This window comes from Papaver somniferum, chromosome 1, assembly GCF_003573695.1.
Source record: "Papaver somniferum cultivar HN1 chromosome 1, ASM357369v1, whole genome shotgun sequence".
Taxonomy (NCBI): Eukaryota; Viridiplantae; Streptophyta; class Magnoliopsida; order Ranunculales; family Papaveraceae; genus Papaver; species Papaver somniferum.
In genome coordinates this window covers 34646026-34667629 of record NC_039358.1, presented here as the reverse complement: position 1 = coordinate 34667629, position 21604 = coordinate 34646026, and the positions used below count along the sequence as shown (strand labels likewise).

General features: G+C 36.8%; 1 protein-coding gene and 1 long non-coding RNA gene across 2 annotated transcripts; both read right to left on the bottom strand.

Moving 5' to 3' along the window:
* Positions 1–144: 144 nt before the first annotated feature.
* LOC113282888 lies at positions 145–3830 on the bottom strand. The gene is made up of 4 exons (XM_026532027.1): positions 2852–3830; positions 1818–2404; positions 914–1652; positions 145–794 (listed from the first exon to the last, which is right to left on the bottom strand). The coding sequence occupies exons 1-4, from the start codon at positions 3828–3830 to the stop codon at positions 145–147; spliced, it is 2955 nt and encodes a 984-aa protein (XP_026387812.1).
* Positions 3831–17869: 14039 nt separating this feature from the next.
* On the bottom strand, positions 17870–20479 carry LOC113282960. The gene is made up of 4 exons (XR_003327261.1): positions 20374–20479; positions 19639–19779; positions 18300–18364; positions 17870–18177 (listed from the first exon to the last, which is right to left on the bottom strand). It is a non-coding gene; the product is annotated as an uncharacterized LOC113282960 (long non-coding RNA).
* Positions 20480–21604: the final 1125 nt, after the last annotated feature.

Below are 21604 nucleotides of genomic sequence, written 5' to 3'. Positions count from 1 at the left end.
TATACGCAGTTAATATCTTTCCTAAACCAGAAGATAAGTCCTAACTACCATATATACAAAATATATATGCAAATATCTTAATACTCCCCCTCAAGTTGGAGCATAGAGATTACGAATGCCCAACTTGCGAAGAAGAAGCTCAAACTAAGGACGTCCAAGCGCTTTGGTGAAGATATCTGCAAGTTGAGCCGTTGTGCGAATATGAGAAGTGATAATAGCACCCGATTGAATGTGATCACGTACGTAGTGACAATCAATCTCAATGTGTTTGGTGCGCTCATGAAAAACAGGATTAACAGCAATATGAAGCGCGGATTGACTGTCACAATAAAGACGCATAGGCTGAGAGTGGGACACACCAAGAGATTTCAATAACGCCTTGAGCCAAGTGAGTTCACTACAAGTATGAGCCACAGAACGGTATTCAGCTTCGGCTGAAGAACGCGACATCGTGTGCTGCTTCTTTGTCTTCCAAGATATAGGCGAGCCTCCCAAAAATATAAAATACCCGGTAAGAGAACGACGACTAAGAGGGCAGGAGGCCCAATCAGAGTCACAATAAGCAATAAGTTGAAGAGCACTGTCCTTACGTAGAACAATTCCTTGACCCGGATGACTCTTAAGATAACGAAGAACTCGAAGAGCAGCTTCCCAATGTGCAACTCGAGGAGATTGCATGAATTGAGCCAATACATGTACCGAATAACACAATTCAGGACGCGTAATTGTCAAATATATCAAACGTCCAATAAGTCGGCGATACTGAGATGAATCTGAATACAAAGGTCCATCATCTAGAGCCAAACGATGATGTTGATCAATGGGTGAAGCAGCTGGTTTGGCTCCAAGAAGTCCATTCTCAGAAAGTATATCCAAGTTATATTTCGTTGAGATAAAAATAGACCATCAGTACCTCGAGATATTTCAATACCCAAAAAATACTTGAGAGGACCTAAATCTTTCATATGAAAGCACCGACTTAAGTATGTCTTAAAAGTAGCAATAGCAGCGGAATTATTCCCAACAATAATCAAATCATCAACAAAAACAAGTACGTTAATAGAATTCTCACCTTGTCGTAGAGTAAATAGAGAGTAATCAGCATAAGACTGTATAAATCCAAAAGCCTTAAGAGCACTTGCAAGCTTAGAAAACCAATTACGTGGAGCTTGACGAAGACCATACAGGGATCTGTGAAGACGACATACTTTGCCCGAAGAAGTAGTCGAATAGCCTGGAGGAAGTTGCATATATACTTCCTCATCAAGATCTCCGTGTAGAAAGGCAATGTGAACATCCATTTGGTGCAACTCCCAATCTTGAGCCACTGTGACTGCCAAAAAAGTTCTAACCGAAACCATTTTGGCTACGGGAGCAAAGGTTTCATGGTAATCAACTCCTTCAACCTGTCTATTACCAAGAACAACCAATCGATCTTTATATCTTTCTACACTACCATCAAAATTATATTTAATTTTGTAAACCCACTTACAGCCAATAGCCTTTTTCCTTGGCGGAAGATCAGTAATAGATAATGTGCCATTTTTATCAAGAGTACCAATTTCCTCAGCCATGGCGACGCGCCAACATGGAAGTTTCACAGCTTCGGCATAGCTGGTTGGTTCTTTAAGAGTAGTAATAGCCGCCAAAAACTGAGTGTGGTTAGCAGAAAAATTATCACATGAGACATAATTAGTTATGGGATAAGGCATACCCTAGGACGTTGTCGAGTGAGGAGTAGAGGAGTCGGGGTCTATTAATTTGATGGTATTACATATATAATCCTTTAGATGTATATTAGGTATCCGAGCCCGAACACTACGTCGAACTGCCTTATCAGAATTATCTCTAATAACATCACTTGCGGTTTCAGCAGATAAAGTTGCATCAGAAGCATAACGGACAGCTACATCTTGTCTTTCTGTAACATCTGACATGCTTTGTTGGGGCCCAGATGAGATAAAACCATCCCTTGAATTCACTAATGATCCCCTGATTGTTTTGTCACTAACTTTTGGAATTTTGTCATTGGCTGTGACTATTCCACTTATGGCACTACAAAACAAATTCATTACCTCACCTGCTTGAGTAGTGGTGCTGTCAATAGGAGACAAATTTTGTACAGCTGATAAGTCTCGTTCACTAGGAGATAAATACCGGACAATAGACAAATTCTGTTCCATTTCCTTACTGCCTGGTACAGTTGTTCGATCATTACCAGACACCGTCTGGTCATTACTGCTTGGAGTAGCTGCACTGTTATTTCCTGGTGAATTATGTCCGCCTGTACATGAAGAACCACCCGGATTAGAAGTACTGTCACACAACCATGAGTCTGGATGTTCTCCAAAAATTTCCAACCTCCTCTCCAACTCAATTTGACATTCTTCATCATTATTATTATCTAAAGAATTAACGGTATAAGGAAACTTGTTTTCAAAGAAAACCACATCATGGGATACAAAAAATTGTTTCGATTCCAAATCAAATAACCGCCAACCTTTTTTTCCATAAGGATAATCAACAAATATACATCTCCGACTTCTTGGATTAAATTTATTACGATCACGAGGCACAATACTTGCATAACACAAACATCCAAATACCCGAATAAGATTATAAATAGGAGGCTTCTTATGTAACAATTCATATGGTGTTCTCCAATTGAGCAAGGGATTAGGCGTGCGATTAATAATATAAGCAGCACTTAAGATACATTCACCCCAAAACTGAAGAGGTAAATTGACTTGAAATCGTAAAGAACGCGCAACATTCAATATGTGACGATGTTTGCGTTCAACTCACCGATTTTGCTGTGGCGTATCCACGCACGAAGTTTGAAATTCTATACCTTGTTTAGTAATAAATGGGATTAATGGAAGAAATTCTGTACCATTATCACTGCGCACCTTCTTAACTTGTCTATCAAATTGCGTCCTAGCCATAGCACAAAAATTCTGAAAAATTTGCACCACCTCAGTTTTATGTGCTATCAAATAAACCCAAACACAACGAGAATAATCGTCGACAATGGTAAGAAAATAATGTGCACCGCAAGAAGATGGAGTACGATAGAGACCCCAAACATCACAATGTACTAAATGGAAGAAGTCATCTGCTTTAGTCTCACTAAAAGGAAACGATGTCCGAGTTTGTTTAGCTTTAAAGCAAATATCACAGGGTTCATCAAGAAATTTCTGACAATCAACTTTATTTGTACACGGAAGTAAAGAAATAACCTTATTAGACGCATGACCTAAACGTCTATGCCACAAACAATAATCTTCTTCAGCAGATACTCGATTTGCCGTAATGAGCGTTCCACTGTGGAAGATATAGACCCCGTCTCGTTCCTCACCTACACCAATCACCGTCCTCGTAGTACGGTCCTGTATCACACATAACTTATCAGTCAAAGTGACAATACATTTTAAATCTTTAATTAAACATGCTAAAGAAATCAAATTGCCCCGGAGATCAGGAAGGAATAAAAAAAGATATAGTTTCATATTGTTTTCGAACACCACAGTGCCTTCGCAAGGAGCATGAGAGTATGTGCCATTCGGAAGCTTTACGGAAGAAAAACCTATTTTATGAGTCTTAAATAAAAACTCCTTACTTCCTGTCATATGTCGTGAAGCCCCTGTATCAAGTATCCATTTACCAGAGAGTTTCTCCTTCGAATCATTATTTGAAATTTTAAGCATTTCAACAATGGTTTCCCATTGGGTATCAGTAAGAGTATTAACAAGACCCAGTCGATCTTGTGACGATAGAGATCTTCCACCAGAGTTAGTGGTTGTGATCGCTAAATTAGCTATAACAGTCATGGTGTTAATCTTCAACACGAATTTCTTTTTTAAAAAGATTCGGTCTTTCCTGGCTCAGATGCCATGAAACGACAAGGTAGAAAAGATAAAGATTTTGTATTATCAAAAACTTGAATACAAACAGGTTATCCCTGTGTCTAAATAGGCGTACATTACGTTACAAATATGGTGAGGAGATTATACGCAATCAATATCTTTCCTAAAACAGAAGATAAGTCCTAACTACCATATATACAAAATATATATGCAAATATCTTAATACTAACATCTTGTTTGTTTGCAGCTGACTCGGCGTCTGGATCTGAGTCAACCTCTTACTCGGGCCGAGTCAGCAATCAGACCGTTTGTTTTGCATTTTGAGTCAGATCTGACTCGACCTATGACTCAGACATAACCCCTGACTCGGACCCATTTGAGTCAGGTAACAAAATACCCCTGACTCACAGGACCAAACCACTGGCTCACGTTTTTTGAGTCAGATCTGACTCAAAACAAACATATTAAGTCAGATCCAGATGAGCCAGGTGATTTTACTCAGATCCAGATGATTCAGATCCAGACGACTCAGATGAGTCAGGAGTAAACAAACATAGTGTAACTTTTGGAGCAGGACAAATAATCCCACTTTGTATTTCCTCTTTTCCGTAGTCTCTTCTCAATCGGATCCAATATTCACTAGGACGATCTTAGATTACAAAAATAGCCGAGTGTCTTCAAACTTGTAAAATCAAACATGAGATGAAAGCTGCTAATACTCACGCGTATATGTTCAGAAAATTCTCAAAATTTTGTTTAAAGGAATCTTTCTTAGTTAAGAAGAAGGTCCAGGGTGTATCTCTTTTTGAGAAGATCACTAGTAGTATGAAACCTTAGATATTTGAGAAATGACGGTTGTGATGGTTTGTCTTTTCCCTTTGTCAAACCCCTTTGTTTATAGAACCCGATCGTATTAAAATTTTATGTTTGCTGCAAGTATTGACGCCATGTGGAACAAAGGTCCACCTGTTGCAATGGTTCAACCATCACCTAGTCTTATCGCGGAACAAAAGGTACTCTTCGTCTTAGCGATTTGTTATTCTTTCCGATGTCTGTTTCCTATACACTTGCCAATCCTAGTAGTGTATATATGATATATTTATGTATCTATAGATAGATATCTGTAGCTATTAGGTAAATCATCACAGATCAACAGACACATTGGACCTTATCTCCCATTTCCTCATCAATCTTTGCAACTTGTTCAAGTTGCATCACCTAAATGTGGAGTTCAGTTGTATCATGACTTTGGTTATAGTTTCTTTTCCACGTTATATGTATGGTACTATGGAGAGATCCAAAATGCAATGGATTACCCCCATCTGGTCTCTTTTATTCACGTGCACTGTACGTATGTGCTAGCTTTAGTGCGCTGGGATAAATCAAGTGTTAGACCCTGGTTCCACCCCAATGGCTTGTGGGGGTATCCTGACAATTAGGCATAATAATAGGTAGAATCAATTCAGCTACATGTAATCTCAGCCATTAGATGAACTCTATGAAGGCCCCACGAAAACTTGTGAAGTTATACAGAACACACTATATGAGGGATCGCCATAAGTCGGTCTATGTGTCTATCTCCTCCTTCTCAATTAGGGTTGCGGTTGAATTTATCTCAAGTTGAAGAAATATATCATCATGGGTAAAGAAAGGGGTTCAGATTATTTTATACCGTGTTTTTTCTCAACAGCTGGACTTTCTCTTGGTCTTTCAATTGGTGCAGTTGGTATTGCTATTGTTTTTATAGTGTATGATGAGTTGAATGAGATAAACAAGGAGAGAAAAAATCGAAGAAGTCTTGCAGCAGCAAAAAAGAAGGGTCAGAAGGATCTGTCTAAACATTTTATTTGTTTTTTTTTGATATTAAGATGGGAATTTTTGTTGACTGTTGGAAATGGTTACATTATTCATGTCAGCTTGTAATGTTGTCACAATAAAATTTGGTGGATGCTGGATCCAACTCCTACTTAAATTAATGAAAAGAACGTGCATGTTTCGCCAGCTTATCTGTTGGTTTATTATACTGTCTATTAATGGACTTGGAAGCCCACATTGGATCCTTGTCTAAAAGACTAGTGATATCGAAAATCCTATATTGTAATTCCCAACTGACTTGTTGATAGTTTCCTTTAGCTGCTGCAACCACGTTCTGAGCGTCCAATTCAAAACACATTTGTTGTATGTTGAGCTCCTCTGCCCATAACATTGCATGCATCATTCCTTCTATTTTTGAGTGCTCTGCATCTAGGTGGACACATTCATGGATGCAACGTACTTGTTCGAAGGCACTTGTAGAATTACGAAGGATTAGTCTTATTCCTGTATGATTAATAGATGAAACAGTTTTAAATGAAGCATCATAGCAAATTGAACAGGCATGAGCAAGAGGAGGTATCCAGTTAGTTTGTGTATCACTAGCAGGCCTGTTGACACATGTATTTTGTTGTGTTTTCTTCATAGATGACCCTATCATGTTGTTTAGATGCTGAATGTTACGAATTAGTTCTACAGGATTAGGTTTTTTCCCCATTAAAAACACTTCCGCATCTTTCTTTCATATTTCCCAGCTCGCATTTTCCATTTTTACAATCCAGTCTTCATCTAGTTTTTTAAACTCATTTGTAAACCAGCTTGTGATCCATCTATCTATACTCATATCAGCAGTTTTCATTCTCCTCCTTGCACCAGGAATTGAGGTCCAAACAGCCCTAGCAAATGGACAATCCCATATTATATGTTTAGTTGTCTCTTCTACCCGATGACACATACTGCAATAATCTCCACCAAACTGTGTTACTCTCCCCATGCGTTCACTTTAGGGTACTACATCATTCATACATCTCCATAAGAAGGTTTTTATTCTTGGCAGAGTATCCAAGTTTCATAGCTTTCTCCATAATGCTGCCATGTATGCATCATAGATCTCAGCTACATTGGTCTTGATATCCACAAGCTTGTTGTAGGCAGATTTAACTGTGAACTCACCATTTTTTGTTAAAGTCCATACTAATATGTCTGGTGAGTTGGCAGGTATTCTCATGCTTAAGATATTGTTTGCAGCATCAGGGGAGAAAAATTGTTGAATTACTGTGACCTTCCAAGTTTTGGTACCTGGTCTATAAGATCAGTGACAGTATTGTAGTTTACTGCCACTTCAAAGTCAACAATGGAGATTGGCGGTTCTTGTTTTCCCATAATCCAATTACCCTTCCAAGTAATTATCTGTGTTCCATCACCTACAATTCAGAAGCTATATTTTTGAACAAACTTTACTTCTCCATGTATACTTTGCCAAGCATATGTCGAATTCTTCTTTTTGGTTGAGTGCAGTACTGAGGTATCTGGAAAATTCCTTTCTTTTAAAGCTTTAGCCCACAACTGATGAGGATTATGACAGAGTCTCCAAACAGATTTAGCCAGCAAGGCCTTGTTAAAACATTCTAAATCTCTGAAGCCCATACCACCAACATCTTTATGGCTGTTAACCTTGTCCCAGGATATGAAGTATACCCCTTTACCATCTTGTTTTTTCCACCAGAATCTTCTCTGCACCTTGTCCATTTCCTTAATTGTTGATTTTGGTATCTTAAAGTCTCCCATTTGGTGAGATGGCATGGCATTTAAGACATGCTTTACCATAACTGATCTGCCAAATTGTGTCAAAAACTTGCCATTTCGTCTAAGTAGTCTAGACTTCATTCCTTCTACCATAGAAGAAAAAGAAGTAGTTCTTTTCCTGTTAAGAAACAGTGGGATACCCAGACTTCTCTCATCAAGAGACATCTTTTTCATTTTCAATTTTCTCAGTAAAATTCTGCAATGTCTTGAGTGGAGATGCTTTGAGAAAAATGCTGCAGATTTTTGGACATTAATTTGTTGGCCTGATATGGAGCTGAAGTCAGATATTATTTGCAGTAGATTGTTAACATTGTGTATCAGATTTCACAAACAATATGCAATCGTCTGGGAATAGAAGATGTGAGACTGGAGGTCCATTTTTTGCTATTTTGATGCCCTGGATCTTCTTTTCATTTTCTGCTCTTGCCAAAGCTCCTGTGAATACTTCCATAGTGAGAAGAAACAGATAGGATGACAATGGATCACGCTGTCGTATTCCTCTTGTTGGTTTGAATCTCTGTGATACTTATGCATTCATGAATCAAGTCGCAAAAGTGCTCTGCAAATCCAAAACTCTCCATGATTCTGCACAAGAAAGACCACTCCACACGATCGAAGGCTTTAGACATATCTTGCTTCAATGCCATGTGATCCATCTTTGTCTTTTTCCTTCTCATGCAGTGTATTAATTGTTGTAATATTAAATTTGCGATAAATACGGATTCGTTGCTCGGACTTGAATAGATTTAAAAACAAAAATATATACACAATTTGTCACAGGATCAAGAGATACTAGGACTCAGGATTCCACCAATTCTTATACTCATGTGAATCAACTATTAATTTTAGACAATTATAGCTTATAATGATAACAAATATCGACTCTTTTCTTTTCCAAAAATAGATTTTGTAAAGTATTAGATGTAAATCATAAGCATGATGCATCAAGAGTTCCTATACTAAGCATACATCATCAGATAAAATCACAAATAATCAAGAAAAATCATAAAACAACTCATAATAGTGCAAATAGTCATAAAATAATTAAATAGAATTACTCATGCATAAAGAATGGTTTCCTCCATCATCCCAGTAATGGGGTTTAGCTACTCATAATAATCATGTTCTAAAAATAAATATTTGATGCTCAAAATATGATTAAAAGAGTGAAAAATATAATACAGAGAAACTACGACCCCCTTTAAGCGTCCAGAGAAGAACGATAAAACACCACTGCTGTAAATAACGATACCTCACTGCTGCTGTTGACGCTGTTGTTTTAAGACCCACAGAAGCAAGTCGTTGTCACTGTTGATAAACGACTGTCTTGCGGTGTCTGTTCTTCGTGTTCTTCGTGCTCTTTAATGGCAGCAGCAGCAGCAGAACTCCTCCTTCCTGCAGCTCCCGTTCTTCGCTCCTCTAGCCTCTCTCTGGTCTCTGCTCGACCCCAAACCTCTCCATCCACCTTCTCTGACATAAAACCAACTATTTATAGGCTTTAAATCCCCTTGAAACTCGATCAAACCCCTTGGAAATCTCCATTATTCTTTACGGGTTGTTTGAAGAATAATCTTCTTCTTGTTGCGTTACAGGCTGTTTACAGCTATTCTCTCGTCTCAAATATCTTCTAGGACTTTTAACCAACTGTTTTGATGTATATCCCACGCAAGATATCCCATAAATCTCTCAAACTAATCTCAAACCCTAAACAGAAACCGTGTGCACTGTCTTGACTTTGTGTGGATTTTCTGACTTATACAGCCCAATTAGATGGGTCTAATCGCTTCTAACAGGTCCCTTATATCTTGTAGAGTCCGTGGGTACCAAATTTGCCCATTGAATCGCCTCCTAGGTCGCTCAAATCCTTGATCCAAAATTGTTGACGCTGCTGCCTTTTTTCCCGCCAAAATCCAGTTTTGAAACTTTGAAGATGACCTCCCCCTATCCAGTTCTGGTGTCCCTTTAGTACATGCCCTGAAATGGGGTGCCCCTTAGTAATTAGGTTACCCCTTATCCAAAGTGAGAGTCCGTATAGTAATTTTCTCCCACGAGCGCAAAAACCACTTTTTAGGCAATTTCGCCGCAAAAGCTTATTTCTCCAAAAACACCTACAAAGACATAAAATAACCAAATAAGTACAAAATCGAGCACTAACAATATAAACAATTGGGACAAATTAGACACATAAATGCGTCTATCATTAATTCATGAGCAATTGTAATATTGTCTCATATCTGCCTCCCAGGAACATAAACGGCCTGCATAGGTGAGATTACTTTTTCCATCAGTGGTTTTAATCTCAGAGCTATAATTGAGTGCTTTTATTGACAAGTTGGAAGATTTGAGCATAGGAGATAATGATGCTGCTCCCAAGTCTAAAAACAACTGAATTCTTTTATGTTCATGAGAACGATTATTGGTGCCAGTTTTTTTTATTAATATTAGGTATATGTTTATCCGTTTATGTGTCAATTCTTTTATTAATCAGTTTTTTTATGTTCTTATTCTTCTTAATTTGATAAGTATTTTCTTTTTTGATTTAATTAATAAATAATTTGGGTATATAATATCGCATGTGGTTATCAGTGCATGGATAAATACGATTTTAATCTTAAATATTATGAAATCTAAAGACTTAAAGGCCTAGACAAATAAAACTTCCACGTTGAATGCTGAGGAAATCCTCGCTTCCTATTGGCCGAAATAGGCCTTTCTTAAATTTTTTGAAACGATCATTTCGGTGTAGACACTTGGCAATGTATAATTGGTTTAAACCTTGGATCTACTCTGCCCGACAACTAAATTTGGAAATAATCAACTTTCCTTATGTGACTAAGTTTTAGCGCAAAGAAATTACGTTTCCTTGTGTGATCTAACTAGGTTTCCTATCATGGAACAATTACCAAAGTTAACCAGATTTCTGAATCCAGTTTTGTGCAAGTCTATATTAAAGAAACCTTTAAGTGACCCTTTTCCCCTGTTAAGGAATCAGATCGTATCTTGAACCATGCACTGTTTCAAAGGTATTTTTAAATTTGATTTCAAATTTTGGTCTTTTGGAATTTAATTGATTTGCTATTACGGTTATTCAATTTTTTGGCTTTTAATTATGGTTTCTCTCACACTTTCGATCTTGCCATTACACCAATTACATGCAATTAGGCACGCCTCTACCAAGGTTCCAATGGTTCTTCTCTATTTCCTACGCGGTTCAGATGTAATAACCTCTTGCTAAAAAAAGCTCCGACTGCGGCACACCGATGAACAAGGTTCCAATTGGTGCTATAGGTCCACCGGATGTTTACAAGAGTTAAGTTTTGAGGAGAATGTGGACAGAGAAGAAGAAGGTGATGATGCCGTTGTTATTTCATCAAAAGAGGTAATCAGTGTTAATGGCCACGTGAATATGACGCCTTTTTACCATAAAGTTATGGCGGAAAGACGAAGACACACTCAAGTTATATTGTACCTACCAGTTAAAAACGGAAAACCTGTATATTATATATATATAGTAGGGGCATAAGGCTATTATGGTTCGTATTCAACTTTACAATGGGCGGGGCATCAGATTTTGGAGAGATCGGAGGGTATAAAACATATGCTCAAAAGAAAAATATCCAAGATGAGTTTGAATAAGGATGCTGGAGGCTATGGTTGGGGATTTTCACAATTCAAATAGTTGGCGGCTGCAATTTAGACGAGCACTTGATCAAGTGGAAAGCAATGATTTGCTTGAGTTGAGACAAAACTGGCGAAGCATTTAATTTAAACTTCGAGGCTGAAGACGTATTGGATGGGTAAGCATTTAGTATTCGCTTCAGGTGGAGTGTAACTAACGTATGCGATAGTAACTTGGATAATGTTTTTAAACAAGTCCCTGCTAAAGTATGCTGCAAAGAAACTTCTTTCATCTTTCGACATCAAGTCACATTTGTTAGCAAGGAAGGAATTTATTGTTGATATAGTTGGGAGTAATGTTTTTGGTCCAAAGGTCCATACACAATAGTTTAACAATTTTGGAAGATCAGAATGTATAGTCGAGTTACTGGAGGTAGATTGAAACATCACGAAGAAGAGTTGATAGTTTTGGTTAAACAAACTCTAATTACTCATATAGTTTAACCCAAACATTAATCACAGCTTACCCAAACGTGGGGTAAATCTTCTAGCCTATAATTTTCCTAATTTAACACAATTTTTAATTAAAAATGACTAACTTTAATGCCATTAATGGGCCATGGCCGGGAAGCCCCTGCTAATTTTACTCAACCAACAAAATAACGAGGCAAGCAGGTTTTAACAAACTTATAGGTTTAATCAACCAATCATATGGCTAATTTTAATGTGGGGATTACAGTTGCACAGAATAAGAAAAAGATAAAAAAAGGAAAACAAAAAAGAAAACGTATGTTTGATTTCAAAAGACAAACCTAATTTACCATGTTTGGAATTTATATAAGTCCAAATTTAATTTGGAAATCGTGTACCTACCATATTATGACTGTATTTTTATCAAATTAATATATAAAGGTGAAAAATATTTCACAAGGAAAAAATAAATAAAATATGCACGTGAATATGCATATTTTCTACCTATTCGCACATCAAATCAAAAATGCATCGTCATGGACCGGTGCAAAGCTCCGCGCACACCAAATTAAAAATGCACCGTCACGGGACGGGGCACACCAAATAAAAAATGCATCTCTCCGGGGGGGCGAAGCCCCGCGTACAGCAAAAATGCATCTCCACAGGCGGAGCGAAGCTCCGTGCGCATCAAATTAAAAATGCATCGCCACGGGACGGGACAAAGCCCTGTATACACCAAGTTAAAAGAAAAAAATGCCCGGTACGTAGCACGGACACAAATCTAGTTAATCTAATTTTCGTACTAAAAATACGGCCGATTACCAAAAGAAAAAAAAGAGGGTGTCTTTGTATAATTTCTAAATACTCTTAGCTTCACCTCGTCAAGCTTTATAAAAAAAAAGTTCTAACAGTTCTTTGTTAATTGGCTGAGTAACACGAAATCATAAACAAAAACGGCTTAAAACACGAAAATCCTTGTATTTATTTATTTATATGGCATATAAATTACGAACATATGCTACATATATTGTTTCATAAAAATAAATAAATAGTATACTGATATATATATATATGCTGCATATATTTATTTATTTATTGAGAAGGAAAGGATATAACTAATAAACAATATCCATGAAATATTTTCTATACAATCAGATATGTATTCATTGTCTATGTTTTGTTGCATCGTATCCAACAAATTAACCAGATTTACCACAAGGATAATCAGCCTGACCATGGGGATCAATATATCGGAGCACTAACAAGGCTATGAAAAGAATGAGGAAACCCAATATTGGCATCGCCATCAGATATAGCCGGGGATAAAACATAGAGCCCATGGACCATGTGAATGATCCAAATACTAAAACAACTCCCGCCTCTTCTATCCATTTGGCAGCTGATGGAAAATCATGTGACATGACCACTCCAACAATAATAAATAATGAGCCATAGCACAGGAAAAGCAATGGTATGGCAGCTAGCGGTGAAGAGTATGTCCAGACTTCCAAACCTACAAGAAGAGTGGTCGTAGGTGCAACTACAGCCATAGTCATTTTCCCAAGTTCAAACTTCCGAAAAGGGACCCTCCCACGGTAGTTCTGGGGTTTTTGGCTTCCCATCTCAAGGTCGCCGTTCTCCTCGTGCCTAAAGTCTCTTGGTAGAGAAGGGTGGTTATTCATGGTCAAGTCTGGTGAGGATGACATATCTGACCCTGGAGTTGGGGATGAACAAAACGAAGTCTTAACATCATTTACTTCTCGTTTTCCACACTCCGTATGTAGAAGTGGAGATGGATAAGATTGGGACGACTCAGTAGGGGTTGAATGGTGTAAGTAGGGTGAAGCTGCTGGATCACTGCTTGCTTGCTGACCATGGAACTTCCGTGGTTCTGTGATATCACCAGCGCTACTGCTACTACCGGATTCCATAACCATACTTAATCGATAGAGACGAACGTAGTATTGAATTAACAGTCTAGCTTGCTAGGTGGAGTTAGCTACTAGTGGGTACCAAGGACTGTGGTTTGAGATGGAGCAACTGGAAAGAAAACGAAAGCGATGGGGATCAACTGATCATCATCTAATTAAGCAGCTCAACCATTTTTGTCTTTCAATTAACTGTACTAGCAAGAGGCAGTAGGCACAATGTGCATGCACCACCCTGTTTCGAAAAATGTTTTGTGAATACCAGCTATTTCTTAACTGCGTACACTTATTTCTATACGTACGTATCACTCTCTTTCTGCCGCTGGTTAATATGAAATAAAATTAGACAATTGGCAACTTGCCATTTAAAGTTTGACTGCGTCCCTTAAAGAACACATGAACAAAATTACAAACAGTCGCGCGTCATAGAGTTAAGCACTTATCTGCATCACCAACAGCACGCCATGATCATCCTCCATCTATCATTACTTTTCTAATCAATCTCGCACAAATTAAGCTACGTACTCTCATTCTTTCTAGGCATTTTCTTTCAAATCTAACCCACCTGCTAAAGCAACTATTTATAGGTGAGGCTCAGTTCTTTTGGATCGTCCAACCACAAACCAATTTCTGTCCCCATCTCAATCTTAAAATAGGGTTGTTCTTGTTGAAGTTTTTGATTTTTGATATAAAATTGGCTTATGGTTTTAAATGGAAACGACAAACATAAAGCTAAAAATTATGTATTAAGATAAGAAGATGGAATTTAGGTATTGAAGCCAGAATCCAACTTTGCAACTTCTGTCAGAGGTTACATGCATTTAAGCCTCTCTACCTTTGTCCCTGCCAGTCACTAATAAATTATGAGTATCGAGACGGATCATCGATTACAGAAAACTAAATCAAAGACAAATTAAGAACACAAAAACTTAACGTGGTTCGGCACTAACGCCTACGTCCACGGATAGAAACCCCGTAGGGTGAATCAGATGATTGATCTCCAGAGAGTTTGATCATTCTGGGATAAGTTACATTTACATAATGAATCCTATTTATAGGTTTATTGAATAAGCAGTAAACCTAGAGCAACAAACTATCTTGACCAGGTACACTATACTTATCTAGCTACAATACAGGATTATATGCGAGAGACTTGGTCTTCCGATTATCTTCACATACTAACTTCTAACAGATTCCAACACCCCCCCTCAAGTTGGACACGGAGAGAAATGAAGTGTGCAACTTGGACAATATCTTGAAAAGAAACCTTGTAATTTAAACTTTGCATGACGTACTTCGACCATGCATGGCATGGATGCTTCATTCATGTACTTGGACTGCGGCAGTTGATCTTTATGAGCAGGCTTCCTTAGGTAACATAAGCCAGCAGTTTGATCTCTTATCTTCCTTAAGTGGATACTGATATGCTCACAAATTGCTATTGATTAAGCAATTGGAGTGGTGTTCGAAGTGTACACTGTACCTTGAACTTGAACTTGCATTCTTCAAAAGAATCTGTTAGCATAGACTTCGATCTTCAAAAAACACAGATGAGCAAAATGACTTGAATGGGCTTGGTTGGTTAGATTTCTAACCAAGACATGACATTATAGACAAACCAAAAACCTGGAGCAGATGATGGTCGTCTAAGAGGGTTTCACAGGACTTGCCTGGAACTTCACATCCTGTAGAGAAAGTGAAAGTTTCTGAAAGAACAGAACATGAATATCGCACAACGTATTCCCTGTTGATTGTTTGAGAACAGGGAGACCCGTGCACAAGCAACTTCGATGAAACTTGATAAAGATGCTGAAAAATTTGATTTAGATGGGTAAACCCAGATGTTGATACCCTCTGAAAATAGAAGATCTGAACATCCAAATTATATTTGGAGAATAGAAAAATATAAATCCTTTCCAAATATCAATCATCAGTAGATAATACAAGAAGTTGATTGTATTGTACCCATTACAATAGGGTTGGATTGATTCGAACTCAAGTTCGAAAGAAATTGATTGAAACTGATAAAAACAATCCCTGATAAAAATATGATCAGTAGATTATAATTTGATGATTAGGAAACCAAAGGTTCGTGATATTTAAGCCAAGTATTGCCGTGAATAATGGCAAAGATTTTTTTTTTTTTTTATAGCATATTAACACATCTTGTTTCTCTCTGTATTCACAGATCTCAAGAGAATACAAAAGGATGCCAATAGATGATATGATCCGTTAGGTACTGAAGAGCATAGTACCTCATGAAAACTGAAGCATAATATGGATTGAAGTTCAGAGATAAAGGAAGAGTACAACTTTAAAAATCTCTGGAATAGAATTTTGTAACCCAAAACTATGTAGGTTGAACTTCGATCACCAATCACGGACATTGACACTTGAACAAAGGTACAGAAGCAGCAAATATATCTTCACAACCGTAGTACATAAAGTCTTGTCCCTCAGGGTTGAAAATATTGGCTGGATGAAACGATCAAATTGTTTTGTATAAGAATTGACCGAGAAACACAGATGTACATCTGGGTATGAGAGTTTTCGTGAATGAAAAACACTGTTGTAAATGAGATCAGAAAACTAGAGAAAATCTTGGTATAAAATAGATTACCAAACTAAGGAAAAGAGACTACCATATATTGGCAGGATATCCTCGAAAATTATAGATATTTCCGGAAATAAATTCTCGGAAAAGAAGGAAAAGAGAATATTTAAGAAATAACCAAACATAACACATCTAAAATATGTTCAGAAATTTTGAGATATCTAAATATGGAATGGTATATTTGGTAATGAATGGATTTCCGAAAATATTTTTTGGATATCAAAGAAAATATTCGGAATAAAGATATCTCTTGGAAAGCATGAGTTTAATTTCCAGAAATATAGAAAATATTTTCACTAAATGAGATTACCAAAAACGGTAAAGATAGAACATATGAAAAATACCACTTGGTCTATGATATAGAAAGCATGATTAACATCAAAATCGTGTCGGACTAATGAAATTAAGATACCACTTGGTCTATGATCGATACCCAATGAAATTAAGAATTGTAATGAAATGAAGATATTTCTCTTTTGGAAATAACATCGCAAAAGATGAATTTTTCCGAAGATTAATTCTGTTCACAGAAAAATAATAAGAAGAGTTATGTTAATTGATGATAACTCTCTTTGACGTCCAGAGAAAACCATGAATATTGGTTTCTCTGTTTATTGATAGCACGTAGTGATAAGCTATCGAAGAAAATAAAAACTAATTATGCAATCTGTAACCCAGAATGAAAAGTTTGTTAAAGAGAAAGAATTGTAATATGATAATCTTCCTCATTAAAACTTTGGGTAGAAATGGCAAGCAACGGTTTACTTTTGATTGCTTGAGGACCTATCATCAGTCAATACACGATAAACATGAAGGGATTGCACAAAATGAATTGAAATAAGAGTTAAATCAGTCTGATAACAGACGCAAAAAAAAAAAAGACTGATGCGGAACCAATTCGAGCGGATCTCCCCGCTCTGATACCATAATAAATTATGAGTATCGAGACGGATCATCGATTACAGAAAACTAAATCAAAGACAAATTAAGAACACAAGAACTTAACGTGGTTCGGCACTAACGCCTACGTCCACGGACAGAAACCCCGTAGGGTGAATTAGATTATTGATCTCCAGAGAGTTTGATCATTCTGGGATAAGTTACATTTACATAATGAATCCTATTTATAGGTTTATTGAATAAGCAGTAAACCTAGAGCAACAAACTATCTTGACCAGGTACACTATAATTATCGAGCTACAATACAGGATTATATGCGAGAGACTTGATCTTCCGATTATCTTCACATACTAACTTCCAACAGATTCCAACAGTCACTAGTTGACACGAGGCTTCGTGTAACCACCATGCCAAATATTTTTGGGGTTAACTGGCAAAATGTCCCAAACTGGACCCCAAGGTTGTGAAAATGTCCCGGACGTTAGGGAAACGATTAAAATTCCCCAAAATCTTATCAAAATGCCCAATTCCGTTATGTATTTCGTTTCATATGGTTAAGTGGTCAAATTAGCAAGCATGTGGCCCCGCACGTGCAATAAAATTACATTTATACCCGTATGTCAAACAGGCTGACATGCACGTGACTGCTTTGGCGTTTGCCTGAATTAGTGAGATTGCGACGCGTGGATACTCAAAAATTGGACGGCCGCAGATGAAGGGGTTAGATTTACTGAAATGGAGATTTCTTTTTAAAAAATGACCAGCGTGTCCGATTAACTAGGATTGCGACACGTGGGACATTATTTCAAATCAACGGCTACACACTCCGACAGTTGTGGAAAGAATTCAAGTTATGGAATAAAGTAATCATGGACACAGTAAAACTGTTTCCACATAAGAGTTTCCAGCATAGAACTGCATTAAAACATAGTATTCGAATTTCATTACAAAACCAAAAGTAAACGTTGCAGAGTATGGTGGTGAATCCATCATTTCATACTTCAAAACCTCACTCTACATCTTAAAAACTTTTCATAACTTCAAAATTCCATTCTAAATCTCATCCAACCGTCGATTCCTAGTCCCTGCAAAAAAAAGAGTACCAAGGAAAGTAAGCATCACTTCATACTTCAAACCGTCCATTCCTAATCCTGCTTTCCTGCTAATCACATGAAACAAACAACACCAAGGAAAAAAAACATCAAAAAATGGTAGAGAATCATCATGTCAAACAGAATCAAGATTGCGATGTAAGAGAAGTATCATAAAACTAGACATCAATACCAAATCCACTCCTACACATCATAGTAAACCATTTCCAGATCTCCGTTACTAGGCCACGCGTGCACCTGCTAAACAAATAAAAATAAAGACCACCGGAAAAGATAACATCAAGAAATGTAGAGAATCATCATGTCTAATGGAAGCTTGAAGGGGAATCAATCATTAAAATATGAGGCGATATTTTGCTGGTAAGACATTGGATCTAAGCACAAGTTTTCAGGCTAGGATCAAGAATTTGGAAAATAAAATGCCAGATGTGTGAATTTGCTACAAGCACACAAGACTTACCATCTATTATTGACTATTGGTCATAACTTGTTCTTGTCAGCGTAGCTACTCAACTTTATGAGGAAAACATAATATGGCCAACTACTGAAATGTAATTGCTAATTGCACAAAAATGTATCATGTTTAGTTTCCAATCCATCGGAAAACAACTAAGCAATTGCATAGTTAGGAAGGCATCCTATATGATGCTACGGATTCAGAACACAACTATCAACGACCAACTAATCTCTTGCATGAGATGAACTTGCTACTGTAGTAATTCCAGAAACCTCCTAATTATTAAACACCCAATGGAGATAGAATCTCATCTTGTACATTATATGGGAAATGTGTAGAAATTCAAGGCCCTCCCATGAAGGACATAATGAAGGACCAAACACACAAAATAGATGATGCAACATGACACTAGTAAGCTAGCACATAATGGAGTTAATTAAGGTTGCATCATGATACACCACCTAGTCTCTACTGGATCGTGATACAAGAAAATGCATGACCAACTTGATTATGTCTCCAAAGACATATATTATCAAAATCTTCAAAGTATTCTAAGATTGTCCCAATTTGATACATTTGCTTACTTTTGAAATATCAAGCCCACTAACCCCACTAATCAAAATGCTGAATTGAAACCCTAATTGTACTATGAACACTCAATTATATACAAAAACACAAATTATATCCCTTAATTCTACAACAAAGTGTGCACATTACACTAGTGGACATGCATTACACTAGAAATCCAAAGACTCAAATATAACCTAATCTCTATATGAAATCCAAATTACATTAGAAATGGAGAGGGAACATGAATAAGAAACAATTTTCATAATATATCGCTCAATTTCGTTAAGATATATGTACTGAATTATGGCCCTTCTATATTCACTAGTGGACATGCATTCGGGGAGAGTGATATGTTTTTGTCGATACGCATACAAGGAGATATTATATCCAGTTTCAATATGCTAATTTCCACATTTTACAAACACAGAACACATCAACAAAGTAAGATACTCAAAGTATAAAGTAACAAAGTAAAAATGCTAACCTCAGCAAGACCTTTAAAACCAAATACTAAAAGAGCAACTAGTAGTCCATTCAAATAACAGAGCTTCAGTAGCTCCGAGTTTCAGCAACTAATCATGAAGCATAAACAACTTCCCCTCTACATATTCCATTTCTTTATTACCTGCAACAACAACCAAACTGAATGTGAATATAGGGTTATCATCGAAAGTGCTTCACAACCAAATTAATACCCATCATTACATCAGGGTCGTCATTCTATGAAACATTCTGTGAGAAGTCTGAACAAACGTCAACCAATACTTGAAAGATTAGGAAATTCTGTCAATCAATATTTATGTGGATACAATTTGAAACATATACGAGATATAGGTTATAATGCAGTAATCAAAATTAATCAACACACAAAAAAGCTCATTCAGTAGATTCATTCTTAGCCATGCCATGGTTATAAAGCAAAATGGATAGACAAAATTCAGAGAAAGAGAGACAGAGACACAATTATAAATCATCATATAATCCGATTTCATCTGCTAAAATTGAAAAACCCCAAATTATAATCCCTAATTTCGTTTCCCTGAAACCCTAATTACAACTTGGGATTCTGAAACCCTAATTTCATTTCAAGTCTCTGAAACCCTAAGTTCGTAAATCACATGTACCATTTTCACAAGGTTGGGGCTTCAAGAACAACAAACGATTCGAAAATCATAAATCATAAAACAAAATTAGGGTTTAATGAAGAAAGGGAAATTACCTGTTCTTCACTGTTCTCGAACGCGGATCTTATCTTCTCCGTCTCTCGATCTATTTCTCTCTCTATCGGTCTGATGCTTCTTTTTTTTTTTTTTGTGTCTGAAGATAAGTCTCTCTGTCTCTCGACCAAGGTTGAAGATAAGACTAGAAGCACACGTACGAACCCACTCGTGCGGTACAGGTGTCCATCACAGTCCACGTGTCAATATTTTACTCTGCATACGTGTCAAGGGTTTATTTTGCCACGTGTCTAACGAAATTATTTACACATCTGTAGAATGTCTAACGTCATTTTAATCGAAGGGAAAAATCGTCAATTCATAATACAGTTGACTAGTTAAACTGGGGCATTTTGACTAATTTTGACTAATTAAGGTAAAAGTAATCGGAACGAGCCATTTTAATCTTTTCCCTTACGTTCGGGACATTTTCACTATCTTAGGGTCCATTTTGAGACATTTCTCCACTTAACCCATATTTTTGACATATATATGTTATGTCATGTACTCGAGTTGGCTAAACTAGACGATTTTGTTAGAAAAAAAAGGGAAAACAAATTAATTCCTCCTTTAATTATCTCTCTCTTATCCCCTCATACCAGCCATTGAACAATTTTATTTTTTCTTCTTCTTTTTTTTGGTAGTGATATGAAAATGACTATATAGCTAGGTTTGAGAAAGGTGATAGAGATGCTATTTTCAGAAAGCTAGGTTTCTTAATTAATTCTCTACGAAAGTGTAAGATCTGTGAATTGTGATGAGTTGTATTGAAACACATCAGGAGATTACAATTTACAAAGAGGAAGAAGCTTATATATATAGCTTCATTAGAAGAGAGGGAAGAGAAGTTTGTTCACAAAATTGGTTAAAAAGACCAAAATCAACAATTTCTAAGTGAAAAAGACATGTAAAATTTGATACTGTTTAAATGGACGAGAATGTAAAAATAGTTAGGATGTAAAAAGTTTCATCCTATCCATTTTCAAATATTTTTTTCTTATTTTTAATTTACATCAGGATGCGTCCAGTTTCATCCTCGCTTTTTTTAAGTTTAAGCCAGGATGAATCCAGTTTCATTTTTTGCTATTTTTTTGGTGTCCATTTCACCCATACTAATTTTATTCGTCCATTAGAACCATGTTTTAAAAATATTTGCACAAATGATCCATTTTTCGAATTTTGTTCCGGATACAACTAGATTGAGTCATACAACTGAGTGAGCTGTCACCGCGA

Bases quoted from the DNA above. Each gene is read 5' to 3' on its own strand.
- LOC113282888 (XM_026532027.1), bottom strand. From the start codon at position 3,830: ATGACTGTTATAGCTAATTTAGCGATCACAACCACTAACTCTGGTGGA. The intron at 2,405-2,851 runs GTATAGAATTTC...TTAATTCTTTAG, and splicing joins CCCATTTATTACTAAACAAG to ATAATAATAATGATGAAGAA. The intron at 1,653-1,817 runs GTTCGGGCTCGG...AACCACACTCAG, and splicing joins ATAAGGCAGTTCGACGTAGT to TTTTTGGCGGCTATTACTAC.